The sequence below is a fragment of the Hippopotamus amphibius genome, chromosome 9 (assembly GCF_030028045.1).
Source record: "Hippopotamus amphibius kiboko isolate mHipAmp2 chromosome 9, mHipAmp2.hap2, whole genome shotgun sequence".
NCBI classification, from domain to species: domain Eukaryota; kingdom Metazoa; phylum Chordata; class Mammalia; order Artiodactyla; family Hippopotamidae; genus Hippopotamus; species Hippopotamus amphibius.
Window position 1 is genome coordinate 47,533,073 of NC_080194.1, and position 17,257 is coordinate 47,550,329.

General features: G+C 35.8%; 1 protein-coding gene and 1 pseudogene across 12 annotated transcripts in view; one reads left to right on the top strand and one right to left on the bottom strand.

Moving 5' to 3' along the window:
- LOC130860693 (caspase-12-like) overlaps window positions 1–17,257 on the top strand; it is a 100,984-nt gene that overhangs the window by 50,967 nt on the left and 32,760 nt on the right. For 2 of the 12 annotated variants that reach the window (XR_009055512.1, XR_009055511.1), the window contains exons 5-6: window positions 8,607–8,720; window positions 13,425–13,665. The exons of 5 other annotated variants lie outside the window; for them this stretch is intronic. Coding sequence is in view for 3 of the 7 variants with exons in the window: in XM_057749243.1 (XP_057605226.1) it covers window positions 1,741–1,820 (80 nt within the window). In the remaining 4 variants the exon portion in view is untranslated. Of the gene's footprint in view, window positions 1–1,740; window positions 2,150–7,455; window positions 8,340–8,606; window positions 8,721–13,424; window positions 14,150–17,257 lie in introns of those variants that run through there. 5 more of the 12 variants (XR_009055509.1, XR_009055510.1, XM_057749244.1 and 2 more) reach the window with 5 other exon arrangements.
- On the bottom strand, window positions 13,378–15,317 carry LOC130860692 (RNA-binding protein EWS-like; annotated as a pseudogene).

Below are 17,257 nucleotides of genomic sequence, written 5' to 3' on the forward strand. Positions count from 1 at the left end.
CACTTTTCTGCATCTAGAATACAACCAAGAATGAGACTTTGTAGACCCAGTCTTCTGAGTTATGCAAAAACAGACTTTCTCTCTTGTCATATATCAAGTCAAAATTATAACATTATCCACCAGACTCCTTCAATTCATGAGTACTCTTAATGAATAGAAGGAGGAGGATAATTAGAGTCAGGGTTTTGGAAAGATAACTGAATATTTTCTTCCTGTAGCTTAAACATCAGTGATTTGCTATATCAATCATTTCTTTTCCACCCTCTATCATCGACCTCTATTGCTAACTGAAGCTAATAGGTTAACTAACTTAAAAGATTTCAGGTAAATTGGGTAAAGGGATGATATCTTAAAGTGTCACTTTTTGTATTACACTTCTCTTTAACAAATATAAATAGCAGTTTATTGTGAGCTAATGGAGTCTTACTATAAATTAGATTTCTAGGGTTTTTCTGTTATAACTTTCAGTTTAGGCTTGCAGGTTTAGGAAACATGGAAAAAAGCTAAAAAGATCTATTATAGTTTTGAACATCATGTTTTCTGGATTGAAGAATGGCAGATTCTAGTTTCTGTTGAAGTACTTTACCACTTCTGTCCTTTAAACCAAGTATTCAGGATATCTTACACAGAATACTGCACCAGTATGGCAGCTGTTCTAACTTGTTTCCTTTCCATGGCTTGCTCTCGCATTTCCCCAGCCTCATCCACTTCATTATCCCTTTATTTTCTCCTCACCAACCCAGTCACCTTTCAGTCAGTGACTGCATGTGCCTTGCTTCCTACCATAACTGAACATTTGCTCATTTCATTGTATTCTCTCTGTACAGAATACTTTCGCGTGTACTCTTCTCCCTTTTCCATCTTAGATTCATCATTGAAGAGTCCTGCTCTGACTCTACAGATTAGATCTAATCTCCCTGGACTATCATGCTACCTGTTTCTTTCATCTACAGTAGTTGACATTTTTCATTTATTTGTGTTATTCATTGATTAGTAATTGATTTCCCAGCTAGATTCTAATCTCCAAAGAACAGAGCAACTGCCCTTTACTTCCCACAACATTTGGAATAGAGTTGGAACTCAACACATTTTTAATGAGTGAATGAATATCTAAGACTGAAAGAATTAGAAAGAGTGTACTTGAACATGAATTTAGGTGGTAAGGAAGGTGAATAAATGGGATGAGAAAAAAACCAACATTCATTGAGAATGTGCCAGAAACTGTGCTAAGAACTTATCTAATTGCCTTACCTAATTTTTACAAAGCCTATGTATTACCTAATTGTATATTTGTGTATGAGGAGACTCACATCTCTATTTTGGCAGCATTATTCTTACTTTAAGTGATTATTCTTGAAATCACAATATGGCCCTTTCCCTCGGCTATCAAACTTTCCCAGTTAAGAAAACTGTAAAATTTACTTTGGAGATGGATTATTTTTCCCTTTGGTAATAAGTGTTAAATAATGGAATAGTTTCCTGGGAGATTGGTAGAAATTCTACTGATTTAGAACATTTTAAGTTAAACAAAATAACATCATTCAACATAATTCTGTTAAAATTGCAATAAAACTATAGCCTTATCCTTTACGTGACTCTGAAATCATTCATTTGGGTGGATCCCTGTTCTCATAGAAGACTTCTTCCTTATTTTTTGTTTGAATGGCAGGATTTGTTCTAAGATAATATATTCAGTTCATCCCATTAATAATATATATTTTAAATAACAATCTTGTTCAGGCAGGTGTATGGAACAGTTGAGCCAAGAGATCATTTCAATCTCTTATTGCTATAACTCTGAACTTGCTCTGACAATGTGAGTACTGGAACATCCAATAATTTTAAGACCTGAATGGCTGTGAATCAGGAATTTGATATCTGGCTGCCAGTATCAGTCAACCCAAAACTGCTGGAATAAGGAGGGATCATTTAAACTTCCTGGCAAGTCTGAGGTAAGCCTGGCAATGTTACTGGATGGTGCATTTGCTAATTAAAACTACAGTCTCTTAAATTGAAAGGGGAAAATGGCCAGATAGAGAAAGAAAATTAATAATACATTTGTACAGTTTGAAAAAAGAGATGTAACTATATGGATGTTGGCTGTAGTATTGTTTATAATGTCAAAAGTTATAGATACTCTATAACAATAGACCAGTGAATGATTTAAAAGTTAAGCTGTTGCATACCATGCAGCAATTTTAAAAGTCAGTATATTTTGTTTGGTGGAGAAAAAACCCAAAGATTTAGGTTTAAATTTAAAAAGTAAGTTGAAGAATATAATACACACTGTCATATAACAGTTACCAAATTGTAAATTTGTGTATTTGAATATATTCCTATGTAATACAAAACTCAAAATTATTAATATTGGCTACTCAGAAAAGAAAGATGGAGTTTGGGGATAATGATATTTATATTTTTAAAAATATCACTATTTGTGAATTGCTTATAACTATTATAATAAGAATGGAATCCTAGTAGTGTTTGAATAAAAGTACATAAAATAAAATAAAACAGTACAATCTCTGCCTGATTTTACATAGTTAGTTTGCAAAAGAGAAAAATGTAAGGGAAAGAGTTTTGAATTTGGAGAATTGAAAAAAGCCTATGCACAGGTCTTGGTCTTTCTTGGTCTACCTTTCTTCATCTGTTAATTCAGAACAATAACAGCTACATCACAAGGTTGTTGAATGAGACACTATATACAATCCCAAATAGAGAGGCTGCCATAGAGTAAAAAGGCACTCAGTGGCTACTAATTAACTTTCTTGTTTCTCTTCCCAGTTCACAGACTTAGCACTTAAAAAAAAAAATATGTAGTCCCTCACAGACTTCCATTGTTGTTCTGAGAAATGAAAACTGTTCAAAAGATGAGTGAAATGTAGGAAATATATAAAACAGCAATGACAACAACAACTAGCCAAAGTGTCTCACTATTTAAAATTATAGTGAAACATTTGTTTCAGGACTAATTATTGGGAACAGTTCCAAAAATGAAAAGATGTTGAACAGATGAACTTTAAAACACGGGCAGAGATGAGATCTGCATTTAGATGTGTGGCTGTGTAAAAACATATATTTCAAAGGGAAGAGCCAGTAATTGTGAGGAAAATGTTAGTGAGTTATCAGTGTCTATTTTGGCTTTCTCTTTGCCCTGAAAAAGATTTGCCTGGAAGTCATATGGGAAAATCCAATTAATAAATTAGATATATTCACTAGTCATTTATATTCAGCTTCTGGTCCATCAAACTGGTGCTGGGATGCTGAGACTGCTCCCTGCTCAGAATGTAATTCATCAACCTCACTGCAGAGAGGATGCCTTGCCAAGAAAAGCATATGCAAAACAGGAAGAAGAGTAGGTCAATAAGCTTGTAATCACAGAAGTATCCTGTAATGGCATTGATGAGGCTCCGCACCCCTGAAAAAGCTTGGGCACTTCCCTTTGGTTTATCATTTTGAGAATTAGGACTGAGACTTGCCAGCCTAAATTCTTATATGATAGTTAAGATTCCCCTAAAAATAGAGCAAGAGAAACTACCAAGCCCTTGAACAATTTTTATTTCTAGATATCCTATGTCGTCTTTTTCTTCAACCTCCAACCACCTTGGCCATTATTTTTCTCCTAGAGAAAAGATCTTCTAAGAAAGGTCCTCTTCTTACTGCTCCAACTAAGAAAGAGAATAGAGAGCTTCCACTTTTGAATATAATGAGGCAAAGGGGATAGATTTACCCTTCTACTCAGAAAAACTACAAAACTGGACAAAATGTAGGAAATGACAGTTTCATACATTCAGTAACCAGCAGTACAGGACAATGATCACTGAGAGGAGAGGGGTCACAATATGCCGAAATGAATGACTGCTGCAAATTGGACAGTCTGGGTCACTCAGGTAGATCCTCACAATAAGTAAAACCTGTTCTCTGAAGAAACTGACTGCAATCAAGTTGCGATGAAGCCAGCACTACCCAGTCATTGCCATGTCTACTTGACTCCACCATCAAACTAGACAAGTTAGCACATCCACCATCATGGCCTGAGAACACAGTTAAGACTATACATAATTCTAATGCAGAAACTACAACTGCATGTCAAACTTACGGCTTCTGCCAACAGTGATCCCATTTGTCTCAGGGTGACAAAGGCCATCTTGTATAAGGTGAGCCCCTGACTGCTTCTGACAAACTGACCATGTAGAATATTTAGGCCTATCTTAGGGCAACTGTTGATGCTTCACTGTTGTTCCAGTCTGACCAGCTGACTCTGGTATCATATTTGCCCTTGAAACAAAAATTGTTGTTTTCAGCTTTTCAGATCATCTATGTTCTGACAGTGGTGTGCATTCTTTCTTAACGATCACTTAATAGATCAACTGTCATGATATTTGTTGGACACCTTATTATCTTCAGGTTACTGGAGCCAATATGAGGTGGAATGAATATCTAAAAGTCAACTCAAAAAGATATCTGATTCTTCCACTCTAAACTCTTCCTGTTCTACACATCTGAGTAAGAGAGTTTGGTCACTAAAAATGGCTGTCCCCTGAGAAGGGTTTCTCTCCTTTGACCATCTCCAGGTTAACAAAGAGGATGAGGGGTTACATAGGGCTAATGTGAAAATTGAATTTTCCTTCATTTTTGAAGGATAACTTTTCTGGATATAACATTCTTTGTTGACACTCATTTTCATTCTGAACTTTAAATATATCAACATGTTGCCTTTGGCCTCCATGATTTCTAATGAGAAGTTAGCTGGTAATCTTACTGAAAAACTCTTGCATGTAGTATCTTCTCTCTTGCTGTTTTCAACATTCAGTTTGTTTTTGGCTTTCAGAAGTTAGCCTATAATAAATTTTTGTGTAGATGTCTTTAAGTTCATCCTGCTTGAAGTGTGTTGAGCATCATGAACTTGTAGTTTAATGTTTTTACCATCTAATTTGGGAAGTTTCTTGACCATGGTTTATTCAAATATTCTTTCTTTTTCTCTTCTCTACTTCTGGAACTCCTGTTATGAGTATATTGATAATGTCCCTCATTTTCCTGAAGCTTAGTTTACTATCTTTTCATTCTTTTTCTTTTTTTTGTTCCTCAGACTACATAACCTCAATTGACCACTTTTAAAGTTTGTTGATTTTTTCCTTCTGCCACCCAATGCCTCTGCTGAACCCCTCTACTAAATTTATTATTTAAGTTATTGTATTTTCTACTCCTGAAATTCAATTCGGTTCTTCATAATTTCTATCATTTTATTGATATTCTCTATTGGTGGAATATTATTTTCATACTCTTTTTTATTTCTTTAGATCTGGTTTTTGTCATTCTTTGAATGTTTGTATAATAGCCGATTTTAAGTCTTTTTCCAATGAATCCAATGTCTGTATTTCTTCAGGGACAGGTATTTTTTTCCTCCCTGTTTTTTTTTTTTTTTTTTTTTTTTCTTCTTACCTTTTTTCCTCCCTTAGTTTAATTTTTTCTTCTTACTTCTATTTTTTGTTGTTGAAAATTATATAAAATTTTACAAAAATTGGACTAATATAACATAGCAACTCTGGAAATCAGTCTTCCAGCTCCCAAATTTGAGGTGATTTTCCTGGTTATTGTTGTTGTTCCTTCTTTAAGTGATTTGTTTGGATAAATTCTACAAAATCTGTGTTCTTTGTTGTGTATGTCCATTTTGTTTTGTGTGGCCACACACACTTTGTGATCTCTTTTCTGTAGTTCAGTGGTCAGTTTATGATTGGAATTCTTAAATGAGTAGAAACATTAATTCTCCAAATCTTTGTTGAAGGAATCTGTGTGGATGTTGGGATACTCATTTAGCATCAGCCAGACAGTTGACATCTCTTCCTTAACCTCACTTTCTGCTTTTGTAGAACCTCAAAGTCAACCAAAAGTCATAGCTTAGGACCTTCTCTTGCATTTCCTGAGTATTTGAACACCTTTACAGATTCTAGGGGCATCTCATTTTCTAGCTTTTTCTTGTAAGCTTTTTGGCTAGCCTGTTCTTTGCTCATACTGTTATTCATAGCCCAGGCAGCTGAAAAATTAGTCAATTTTTTCTTTCTGCTTTACACAAATATCTCCAGTGAATGGCTTTTTACCCCCCCCCCCCATTGGTCAAGCCATGAATTAGTTCATATACATACTGCCTTGCAATTGAGGTCTTCCAAGAAATCATCAGGAAGTTCAATTCATGACAATTCTCTGAGAATGTGGCTTTGAAATAGTTCCACCACCCTTCTGATTATCACCATGATAACAGCATGCTATTGGTTGTCAAGTCTACCATTAAATTGGAAAGGGGACATGAGAAGAGGGAAAAGTAAAACACCACAAAATTTACAGTTTTTACCAAGATTTAGCTATTTTAAAAACTGCTTACAGGATTGCTGCAATCCTTTGGTTAATTTCCAGAGTTCTGAAATATTTTATTCTATAATTTTTGCCAGTATTCCCATTGACTCTATGGAAGAGAGAATTTTCAGAAGTCTGTGCACCTCACTCAGGAAGTGCCAGCCTCTAATATGATTTTAGAGTATTCTTCTAAACTATTTTTGTTTCTTCCACCCACAATCAATATATCACCAAATCTTGTTAGCATTTTTCCAACAAATATACAGAATGTAACTGCTTATAATGATTCTGTACAATCATCTTGGGCTAAGCCACTATCATATCTCATCTTGATTAGTACTGTATTCTTTCAAAAGGTCTGTGTCAGCTATTGTGTCCCCAAAGAATCCAAACAAGCAGCTAGAGTGAGTCCTTTGAAATGTACATCACCATGTCCTTTCCCTGCTTAAAATACTCTATTGGTTTCCTGTCTCATTTAGAGTAGAATTTAAGATCTTAAAATGCCTAAAAATCCTTGCATGATCTGACACCTAGCCTCCTTTCTGCTTTCTCAGAACTTTACTCTTTTCTCACCTTACTTCAGCTGAACTGACCCTTTGCTGTTTCTAAAGTATGCTATGTAGACCTGTGTGATTCTATCTCAGGACCTTTATATTCTTTTTCTTTATCTATACACAGGTCTCACTTAATGATTTCCAACTGGACCTCATTGGATATATGTTCCATGATTTTCTTATATAAACAATAAACCTCTTGCTCCATTGGTAGTCTCTTTCTTCTTAACCTGTGTTCTCCATAGCAGTCACTATGTGACATATTATTTTTCTTTCTTTTTTAATTATTACTATTGTTTTATTATTTATTATTAGTTTTATTCATCTACCCTAGAATGAGGGCCTTGAGGGTATATATTTTATTTCTCACATTAACTCTAGTCCTTAGAGAAGTGCCTGGTATAGTGAGTATGTTATAAATATTTTCTGATATTTTTAATAACTTTCTATTTCTGAAATAAAATAAAAAACTGTTTAAATATATTTTGTAATTTTCAGCATTATTTATTTGGAGGGTTTGATTAATTGCAAATGTGTTCTCCTTCAATAGAATCCAGATAAATAGAAGAGACAGCAGTTAATTCAGGATGATTTCCCCCTTCCTATTCAGAATCCAAATATGAAAAAAAGGAAGAAAAAGAAGACCCATCTCTTTGTTTCTCTTCACAAACACAAAATTGGGGAGGACATCTTTGCCTGACTCAGCTTCTGCCTGAATAGTCTCCATCTGTTTGGCACCATGTGGTACTTGAGCATATGCCAAATAATCAGTCATTCTGCTGTTTGTAAGGAGAGACAATGAAAAGATTAATACAATTTCTTTTACTCTGATGAGGAACACAACAGCTCAGTGACCTCACACACACATTCTGGAAATTACTGTGCTACAGAAAGCCATTAAACTATTGTATGGGCTGAGTGGAATATTAAAAAGCAATTTGACAGAGTAAGTATAATGAACAATGTACATGACAATCCTCTCTAGTCTACATTTTCTTGCTCAGGTTGATGAGACACATTGGGAAAAATCTACACAAGATCCTCAGAAGAAGATGTTTCCTCTGTGTTAAAACACCAAAGCATGCTAAAATCTAATGGTTGCACGAGATCAGGGCAAAAGGCCATCCATACTAGGAATCAACATAGCCACAATGTTTTCTGTCCCTAAGATCTCTTCAAGTTTTCAGGAAGAAAAGAAAAGTTTGGGGAAACTCCAAGTTTATCAGCAGGATGACTGCAACCATGTTTTCGCAGGCACCAGTTTGGAATTTAGTAATTGATCTTAAAGTATGGTAGGAATTTTATTCTCAGTTTCCACTTCTCTCATGGTTATCTTCTCCTAACTTTTGTTACTTTCTCAGGAAATAACTAATTATTATAATCACTAAAATTGGAGATTCTGGGTTATAATTTCTTCATAACATTTTTCCTTATTAAACATGTGATGCATACACTTTGTCAGATGACTTGAAAAATATAAACAAAGAATACATCCAAATTGCTACAATCTAGTTGTGCACTTGGTAGTATATTCTTCTTGAAAGATATATTTTTAAAATTTTATGTGTGTATAATATATTAATAAATATATATATATATATATATAGAGAGAGAGAGAGAGAGAAAAGATATAATATTTTGACAGGGAACTGAGGAATGCCCAATGTTGTTATTTTTTTTTACCTATTTCTCATATTCCAGGGAAACTATACAACCCAGAGTACAAAGATTTGATTACTAGTTGGAACTTTAATGTGGAAGCCTGCTAAACTAGAAACATGTGTTACCAAGAAGGACATCATTTCCTCAGGTTAGGTAAGCCTTATTTTTGTCTCACCTTTTTTTACTAAGGGAGGATGGTCAATGAGGCAACTTCTTTCCAAGCAGGAAAAGATGGTAAGTCCTGTCTTACCACCACTGTGTCCAAGGGAAAATTACAGGGGTGCAGGTTATCCTATTAAATGTGGCAGATTGAGACATACTGTACCTCAATTAATACTTTTAAAATAACAGAAAATCAAAGGCATATAGAGAATGTAAGGTAAAGCAGAGCAAAAGATGTCTATACATACAATTTTGGAAGGTGGAAGTTAAATAGGAGTGACACCCAAACTGACAGACAAAGGAAAGTGAAACTTTAGCCTGCATGAGAAGAAGCCAAGAAGAAGCTAACTGATTCATGCCTCAGAGTTTTAGAAAAGCCAAGAAATGAGAGCCAATGAATATCTCAGAAGAGAGAGGTATGGATTGAGGCAAGATAAATGAGGACAAATTGAAAGTTTTTCTTAACATTTTTTTTTGTTGTATAAAGATTTTTTCCATCCTTGGACTTTCCTCAAACCCAGCAGAAGACTGGAGTTTAAACTTATAGAGGTTGAATTAGAGGGGTTCTGTACTCAGAGATACTAGGCATGACTGAGAGTAGTGGTAATATACCAACTGAGAACAGAGATGAAGTAAAAAATATTTGCACAATGAATTGTGAAATTTATATTCCTTTGCCCTATGTGATTCACATAAAGTCAGCAGCTAAAAGTAATCCCTAGACCAAGAGACTAGATAATTCCTCTCTGGAGAACATGTATTGGCCCAATATGTAGGACCCACTAACCCTGATTTGTAGGTCTTCCAACAAAATAGGTCCCATCTAATTACTCTACAAGGAATCCCAAATGTCAACATTTTTAGCCATCTCCCTTCATCATGTACAACAGCCTTGCAATATACATTTTGATGCTCCACTTCTAAATAAGAGAATAATCAGATATTTAGACCAAAAGACCTTAAATGTGAAACAAACAAAATTTAAAATAATAGGAAGTTAGAAACTATAAACTATGATGTTGTAGAGATTATGAGAAAATTGCCAAGACGGTATAATTAATTTCTTAAAAGAAATATGAAAAAAAATGTATTTGTAGTGAAAGAACAAGAGCTTATAAGATGGACTACTCAAATAATTTGAAAAATAATCTCATGAAAATATGAGAGTAGAAATAGGAAATTTTACCATAAAAAATAGAACATAAATTTGAGTTACTTTCCATAAAAGTAAAATAAAAGTAATTGAAAAAAAGTGAGTAAAAATATAAGAAAAAGACTGTAGACTCAGACCACAGGGCCCAATAGTTCAGTAAAATGAACAAATACATAAACAAATAGAAAGAAGTAAGGATAAGAAAACTTCTCATTGGAGAAGTGGCACTTCTGTATCAATCTGATTAGTGAACATAAGATTTTTTTCCTTAAGATCTTATTTTATTTCTTTAAAGAATATTTTGTAGTTTTAAGTGTACATCCTTACCCTTATTTTGTTAAATTTATTTCTAAGTATTTTATTATTTTGATGCTATTATAAATGGAATTGTTTTCTTGATTTCACTTTCAAATGTTCATTGCTAGTGTATAGAAAAACAATGCTTTTGCATATTGATCTTTTTTTTACCCTGCAATGATGCTGAATGCACTTACTAATTCTAATATGTTTTATTGGATTGCTTCCATTTTTCATATATCAAATCATGTGCAAAATACTTTTACTTTTTCCTTTAAAAAAATGAAAAGAAATCTCAGAAATGAGGGACTTAAGTTTCCAGATTGAAAGCCTCCACTGAATGCTTAGCGTATTATAGGTAAAATTAGCAACACCAAGTACCTCATGAAGAAATTTCAAAATGCTAGATTAAAAGTACTTTTTAAAGCATCAAAAAAGAAAAAAAATATATATCTTATACAAAGCTTAAGGCACAGCACAGCAATACATTTTGCAAAAGCAATGCTGGTAGCCCGAATTTAGTAAAATTTAGAATTTTCCTTCAAAAACATGAAAGTTATTTTCAACCTAGAATCTTATTCCCTATAAACAAGTAAATCTAAACTTTTTCACAAAAGCAACATCCAAAAGAAATTTACCTCTCACACATTTTCTTAGAAAGCTACTCAAGTACATGTTCCAACAAAACAAGGGCTTCAGGCTGATAGGACTCCAGTTGAGACTGGAACCAAGGACAAGGGATCTTTAAAAGAAGCATCCATGAAAAGCAATTGAACAAAATGAGAAAAGTGAAACTTTTAAAATAGCTGTTCTGTACAAGTATAGTGAGTGGATATTTTCACTTATGTAGGAGTGTTTGGAGATGAGATAGTTATGGCTAGGTAGAAAAATAAGCAAGCAAACCAACAAAAAGAGAAAATTATCAACACCAGAGAAAACAAAAATTTTACAGAAAAGAAATATGATTAGATATGATTTGTGATTCAACTGTGAATAATTATATACTTATAACAATATATGTTAAGTATTGGTTTAATCAAAAAATGCTAACATAAATATATTGAAAGGATGATAAGGAAGGTGATGATTTCTTTGTGGGTAATATGTAAAAAGTTAAACTTTTATCATTCATAGGAAAATTGAATACATTGTGTCAATTCCCAAATAGCAGTATGAGTTATTACTGAGAAATGTGCAGTAAATATCACAAGAAAGAGTTAAACGATGAGAATAGAGTTTCTGTCAGGGAACAAGAAACCATATTACAGAAATGGGTTTTAGATGTCTGCTATTTTGATATAGAGGTAGTGGTGGTTTTAGCTGTGACAAGCCCAGCTTAAAAGAGAGAGAAAGAAGGAGAGAAGGGGAGAGAAAGAGAGGGACTGTAAAAGAAGGAAAAGTTACAGAAGAAAAGGGGAGAAGCAGGGAAAAGTGAGCCAAAGAGATAGGATAGGCTTTATTCCAAGAAGGCAGTCCTGATCCTACTTGCCTTCAAAGATTTGCGACTAAATGGATAAAGAAGATGCGGCACACATAAACAATGGAATACTACTCAGCCATAAAAAGGAATGAAATTGAGTTATTTGTAGTGAGGTGGATGGACCTAGAGTCTGTCATACAGAGTGAAGTAAGCCAGAAAGAGAAAAACAGATATGTTATGCTAATCACATATAGATGCAGATGTAGAGAATGGACTTGAGGACACAGGGGTGGGGAAGCAAAGTGAGAGAGTAGCATTGACATATATACACTACCAAATGTAAAATAGATATGTAGTGAAAAGCTTCTGTGTAACACAGGGATATCAACTCGATGATGGGTGATGACTTAGAGGGCTGGGATTAAAAAAAAATAAAAGTATGACAGAGGTACAACCTACTCCCAAGAGGGAAAGTTATGAATCTTATTCACATTTTTTTTTTTTCTTAAATAAGAACATCCTGGAAAAGAAATAACTTGATATTCAGACTTTTGTCTTTGCTCAATCATTCTTGATATTGTGTCCATAGAACATAGCATGGCATAAATAAACATGAACATTAAATACACAAAAACTAATTTATATTTGAACTGCAGATAATTGTAATATATGTATTCGCCATGAATCTCAGTTTTGAATGAATATTAAAATCATTTAGGGTGCTTTTTAAAATCCCAGGCTGGTCTCCAAAATAATCTCTGGGGACAAGGTCCAGGCATCAGTAGTTTAAAAACTCTCCAGGCAGTTTTAATTTGCAGGCAAATTGAAATTAATACTATTTCCTGTGGTCCTCAGACTAGCCATATCGACATCATCTAGGAATTTCAGGTGATTCTGAAGTACACTAAAGTTTGAAAAACTTTGCTCTAATTTGATATTTAAAGCCCCAAGTGCTAGACAAACCAGAGTGATTGGCTACCCTCAGCAGCAGCATTACCTGAACCCTTGTTATAAATAAAAAGTGTCAGGCCCTCCTCCAGACAGCGTAATTTCAAGTTTGCATTTTAAGGAGCTCCCTGGATGACTTGCATGCGCTTGACAATCTGAGAAGCACTGCTCTTGGACAATAATGTCTTTTTTTATCCAAGACTGAATCAGAGTCTCTGGGCTTGAAACTCAGACCTCTATGAATCCATGATTGAGCACAACCACAAATTTATTTTTTGTTTTGTTTTTTATTTATAAACATTTGGAAATGTATTTAAAAAAAAATCACAACCATGAACATTTTTACAGTTAGAGGCCCTCTTAATTCTCCACAATGATACTGAACATGCTCACAAGGGGTTTCCATTGTTTAATCTTAAACAACCATCTTTAAAAGAAGGAAAAAAAAAAACTGGCACACTATCATTTAACTTGTTTTAATGTTTCTTCACAAATGGTAAAAAATACTAAAGTACAGACAAGGAATAATCATAATGTTGTGGCCAACACTATAAATATGGAATTACAAATTTAAAATATTCATGCAGGGATCTCAGCTTGGTGCTCTGTGATGACTTAGATGGATGGGATGGGGGTGGGGAGGGAGGTCCCAGAGGGAGGAGATATATGTATATATATAGCTGAGTCACTGCATTGTACAACAGAAACTAACACAACATTATAAAGGAACTATACCCCAATTTAAAAAAGAAATTAATTAATAAATAATTTTTTAAATAAATAAATCTGGTCGTCAGTGCAGCTCTGTGGGGTCTCTGTGTCTAGTAGGTCTAGTCTCTGCATTCCTGACGGTGCTTGTTTTTATCCATTTTTACAGGTCCTCCATGCCCACCTCTTCTTCCTCCTATCTGTTCCATCAAAGGCCCAGGTGTCACCCAGGCCACCTTGTCTTCCTCTACCAAAGCCAAAATGGTCCATGCCCTAGCCACCACAGAAGCCACCTCTGTCTCCACCACGTCCACCTCTGAACATTCCACCTGAACCATCATGGTCCATGAGGCCACCTCTTCCTCCCTGCATGACATCAGGACTACCTCTGCCACAGTCCCTGCCCCAGGGTGGGAAAGGTGGTGAGAGGAAGCCTTCAGGCTTGGGGCCTTACACTGGTTGCACTCTGTTCTCCAAGCAAAGTTCTGGTTTCCATGCCCTGGACTGGGGCACTGCCAGTTTCCAACTCAGTGCTGGACCTTTCCGCCTACAGACAGGTTCCTTAAGGAACTTTGGGGCCTTTTGGTGGGAAGCCTTCTCTGTCTCATCCATGGCCTCCCATGTGACCCATAGGTCCTCCAGGACCTCTTGGGACCCCTGGGCTCCCTCAGAGAGGTGGCAGCATCCCCTTACCCTCACAGGATGGTGTTCCTCCACATGCTGTTCATTGGAGGCTTCTTCCAAGCAAGAGAGATTTAAGTTTTCTCCCTTGAAAATCTTTCCCATCAAGCAACTCAGCAGCAGTATTGGCAGTTGGCGGATCTTCATAGGGCACTGTAGCATCGCCTTTGGACTTCCCTCTTTCCTAGTCCAAGTATATATGGATCATAGGTTGCCCAGTCCTCTTGTTTATCTTAACAACTCCACACTGCTTAAAGAAGTCTGCCAGGTCATCTAGAGTCACACTGTCATTTAACCCTTGTACATAAATTGCACTATTGTCAGAGTCTTCATTTGGATCTACAGGTGAGCCTAAATCAAGATCTGGTCCTTCATCCATGGGTCCACAAGGCTTAGTGAAGCCACCTTGCTCTTCAGTGCCCATTCCACCACATCCTTCTCCCCACCCACTTCTTCTCATGCATCCAGGATCAAATCCCCCTCTTCTCCTGCCCTATTTATCAGGGCCACTCCTTGTCCATAAAATCCTCCAGATGCCTGCCTATAAACGCCCATGCTACTGGGGTGGTCCTGTTGGAATGAACTCTGCTAGCTATAGTTGCTTCTCTGTTGACTATATTGACTTGGATTCTGGCTTTAGGATCCAGTTTGGGTGGAGGGTGGGTAACTAGTGGGTGGCTGCTGTCCATAATAACTTTGTTGACCATCTACTATCCATAGCTGCTAGGCTGCCCATAGGTGTTCTGATGGGAGTAACTGCCCTGATCATAACTAGTTGGCTGTGTAGAGGAATAGCTGGTAAGAAGATAGGATGGTGGTGCTGTCACTGGCTGCATGGGGTAGCTCCCAGGTACCTGGGGATAACTGTAGCTACTCTGTCCATAACCTAGGCTGGGCTGCTTGTAATCCCCTATGCTAGATTGAGGTTGACTAGTCTCAGCAGGTTTGTTTCTGTCCTGCAGTCTTGCAAGCATGGTGGCTGCTGGCTGCTGCCCATAGGCTGGGTAAGAAGGCTGAGTGCCATATCCAGACTGTGTTGCATAGGAGGCCTAGGTGCTAGTAACTCTAGCAGTGGTGGTATCATAAGCACCAGTGCTGTACCGCTAGACAGGCTGACTGTATGCCTGGGGGGCAATTGGAGTACAATATCCAGTGGGAGGCTGTCCGTAAGAAGTTGCATAGGTGGTCTGCACATAGGTTGCAGTGGTCTGATCCTGGGTATAGCTGGCATCCGTGGGCTGTCCATAGGTTCCATAACTTTGTTGTCCATATGCCTCAGTGGTCTTTGCATATCCTTGAGTGTGATGAGCAGTGTAAGCACTGTGTAGCCCCACTGGGCTGCAACTTGGCTGTAGGTACTATAATCCATGGATGCCATTTTCACTCCACAACTACAAATTTCAAACGTCATATGAAACCAGAATAAAGTAAATCTTAGATAAGCTCCTAAGATTCTAGACTTTCATAGTGCAAAAAAAAAATCTTGCAAGCATTATTTTTAGTTTCTGCTCAGATGGTAGATGCTGTGTTGGGTCTTGTGGAGACAAAATGAATAAGATGCAGACCTTTGTATGAAGTTAGTATAAGCTAGTCAAAATGACTCCTTCTTGAGCTGTATGGTTCATTCTTGGAATATAAAAATAATTACTACAAATAACAAGATCTTGCAATGTTTCCCATTTACCTTCTTGACTAGAAAGTCACTCTTTGCTCTCAAGGGTTGGAGAAAGCTCAGTCTTCTATGGTTAGAACAACTGAAAAATCTCAACAAAATCCTAGTGAAAAATCAAAATTGTTGTCCAGACTAGGGTAAATACCTAAAAATTCACTAAACCTTTAGGCTAAAATGGATCTTGAACAGTAGTACTTTTTTACTTTTTTACTTTTTTAAGATATAAATTACTGAGCTTTACCTACACTAAGTAAACCACTTTGAGAAACATTGCTTTGGGGGTATTATTGAGAAGCAAATATATAAACAAAAAGTATCCATAGTACATATTAAGCTTTAGCTGTAAATTAGCAGTTTTGAGTACTTAATTAAGATAGTATCTCATTCTTTTCTTAAGTAGAATGATTTTCCAATAAGAAACAGAGTTCAATATATCAAGAACAGGAATTTGTAATCACCCAGCTTGATCAAGCCTGAGTACTCCCATTGCCTACTAATCTTTTAGAAACTGATGTGGTCATACATTGTGCATTCAGGTGTGTTGCTGAAATGACTCATACTGGCAGAAAGCTCAGGTTCATTAGATAAAAATCAAACTTAATCTTGGCTTGTAATGCAATATTCTAACATATATTTAAGAAACAATAGTGTAGCTCTTTGTTGTAGCAACTATTTCTCTTATTTTCTCTGAAGATACTGTACCTATGCTCTTTTGATTTAATCAAATGTGTTACAATCATACTTTATCTTACCAATCTAACTTTTTTGAGTACTAAAAAATGCTCCTGAAGCAACTAAAGAAAAACATGAGATAGCCTTTTACTCTTAGAGAATGGGAATGAATTTTCAATTATCCATAACTTCCTACCCAAAACTCCAAGGACACAGATCTGCTTGACCACTGGCTAGAAATAAAATTATCATGAAGTATGAGATCAAAAAGCAGAGCAAAGCTTTGTTTATATAAGAGGTAAATTCTAAATTTTGGTTGCATTAAGTTAGCTTGCGAGCTTTCTTAGCCACCACTAATTGGAATGCAATTGTGTGTTAGTGACCAGGTATTCAATAGTCAAAAGTTATTGGTACATTAAGTATTGTTTTGGCATTTAAGTAGTTACTATCTTCATGACTGATATACTGTCTTGTCATGTATGACAAAATATGGGACCTCAGTGATACTCTGAGATACATACCATCTTGAAAAGCTTTAAGTACTTGAGATTTAGAGCAGACTGGATAATTTCACCACTCTGATTTGGTCTCATTGGCTTAGAGCTTCAAGAAGCCAGCCATACAATAGCTCTATCGGTTATTGGGATTCCTTTTTCTTGCTTGTCTCTTTTATAGTATCTCTGAAATGTGTGTTCTCTTATGGTCAATAGTTTTAGAGAATGAACTTATGACTATGTGAGGGGAAGGTTTCGGAGTGGGATAGACTGGGAGTTTGGGATTGACATGTACACACTGCCATATTTAAAATAATATGCCTTTCCATTAAAAGAAAAGATTTGTTTTCTTGGATCATTTTTTATGCCAGAAGACTGTTATTTGTGATGTTTTTTCATGACTTTTTAAAGTCATATAGCAAGCATTGTTGCCATGCAATCTATAGGTGTAAAGCAGAGAAATTAATGGTTATTCTTCCTTTC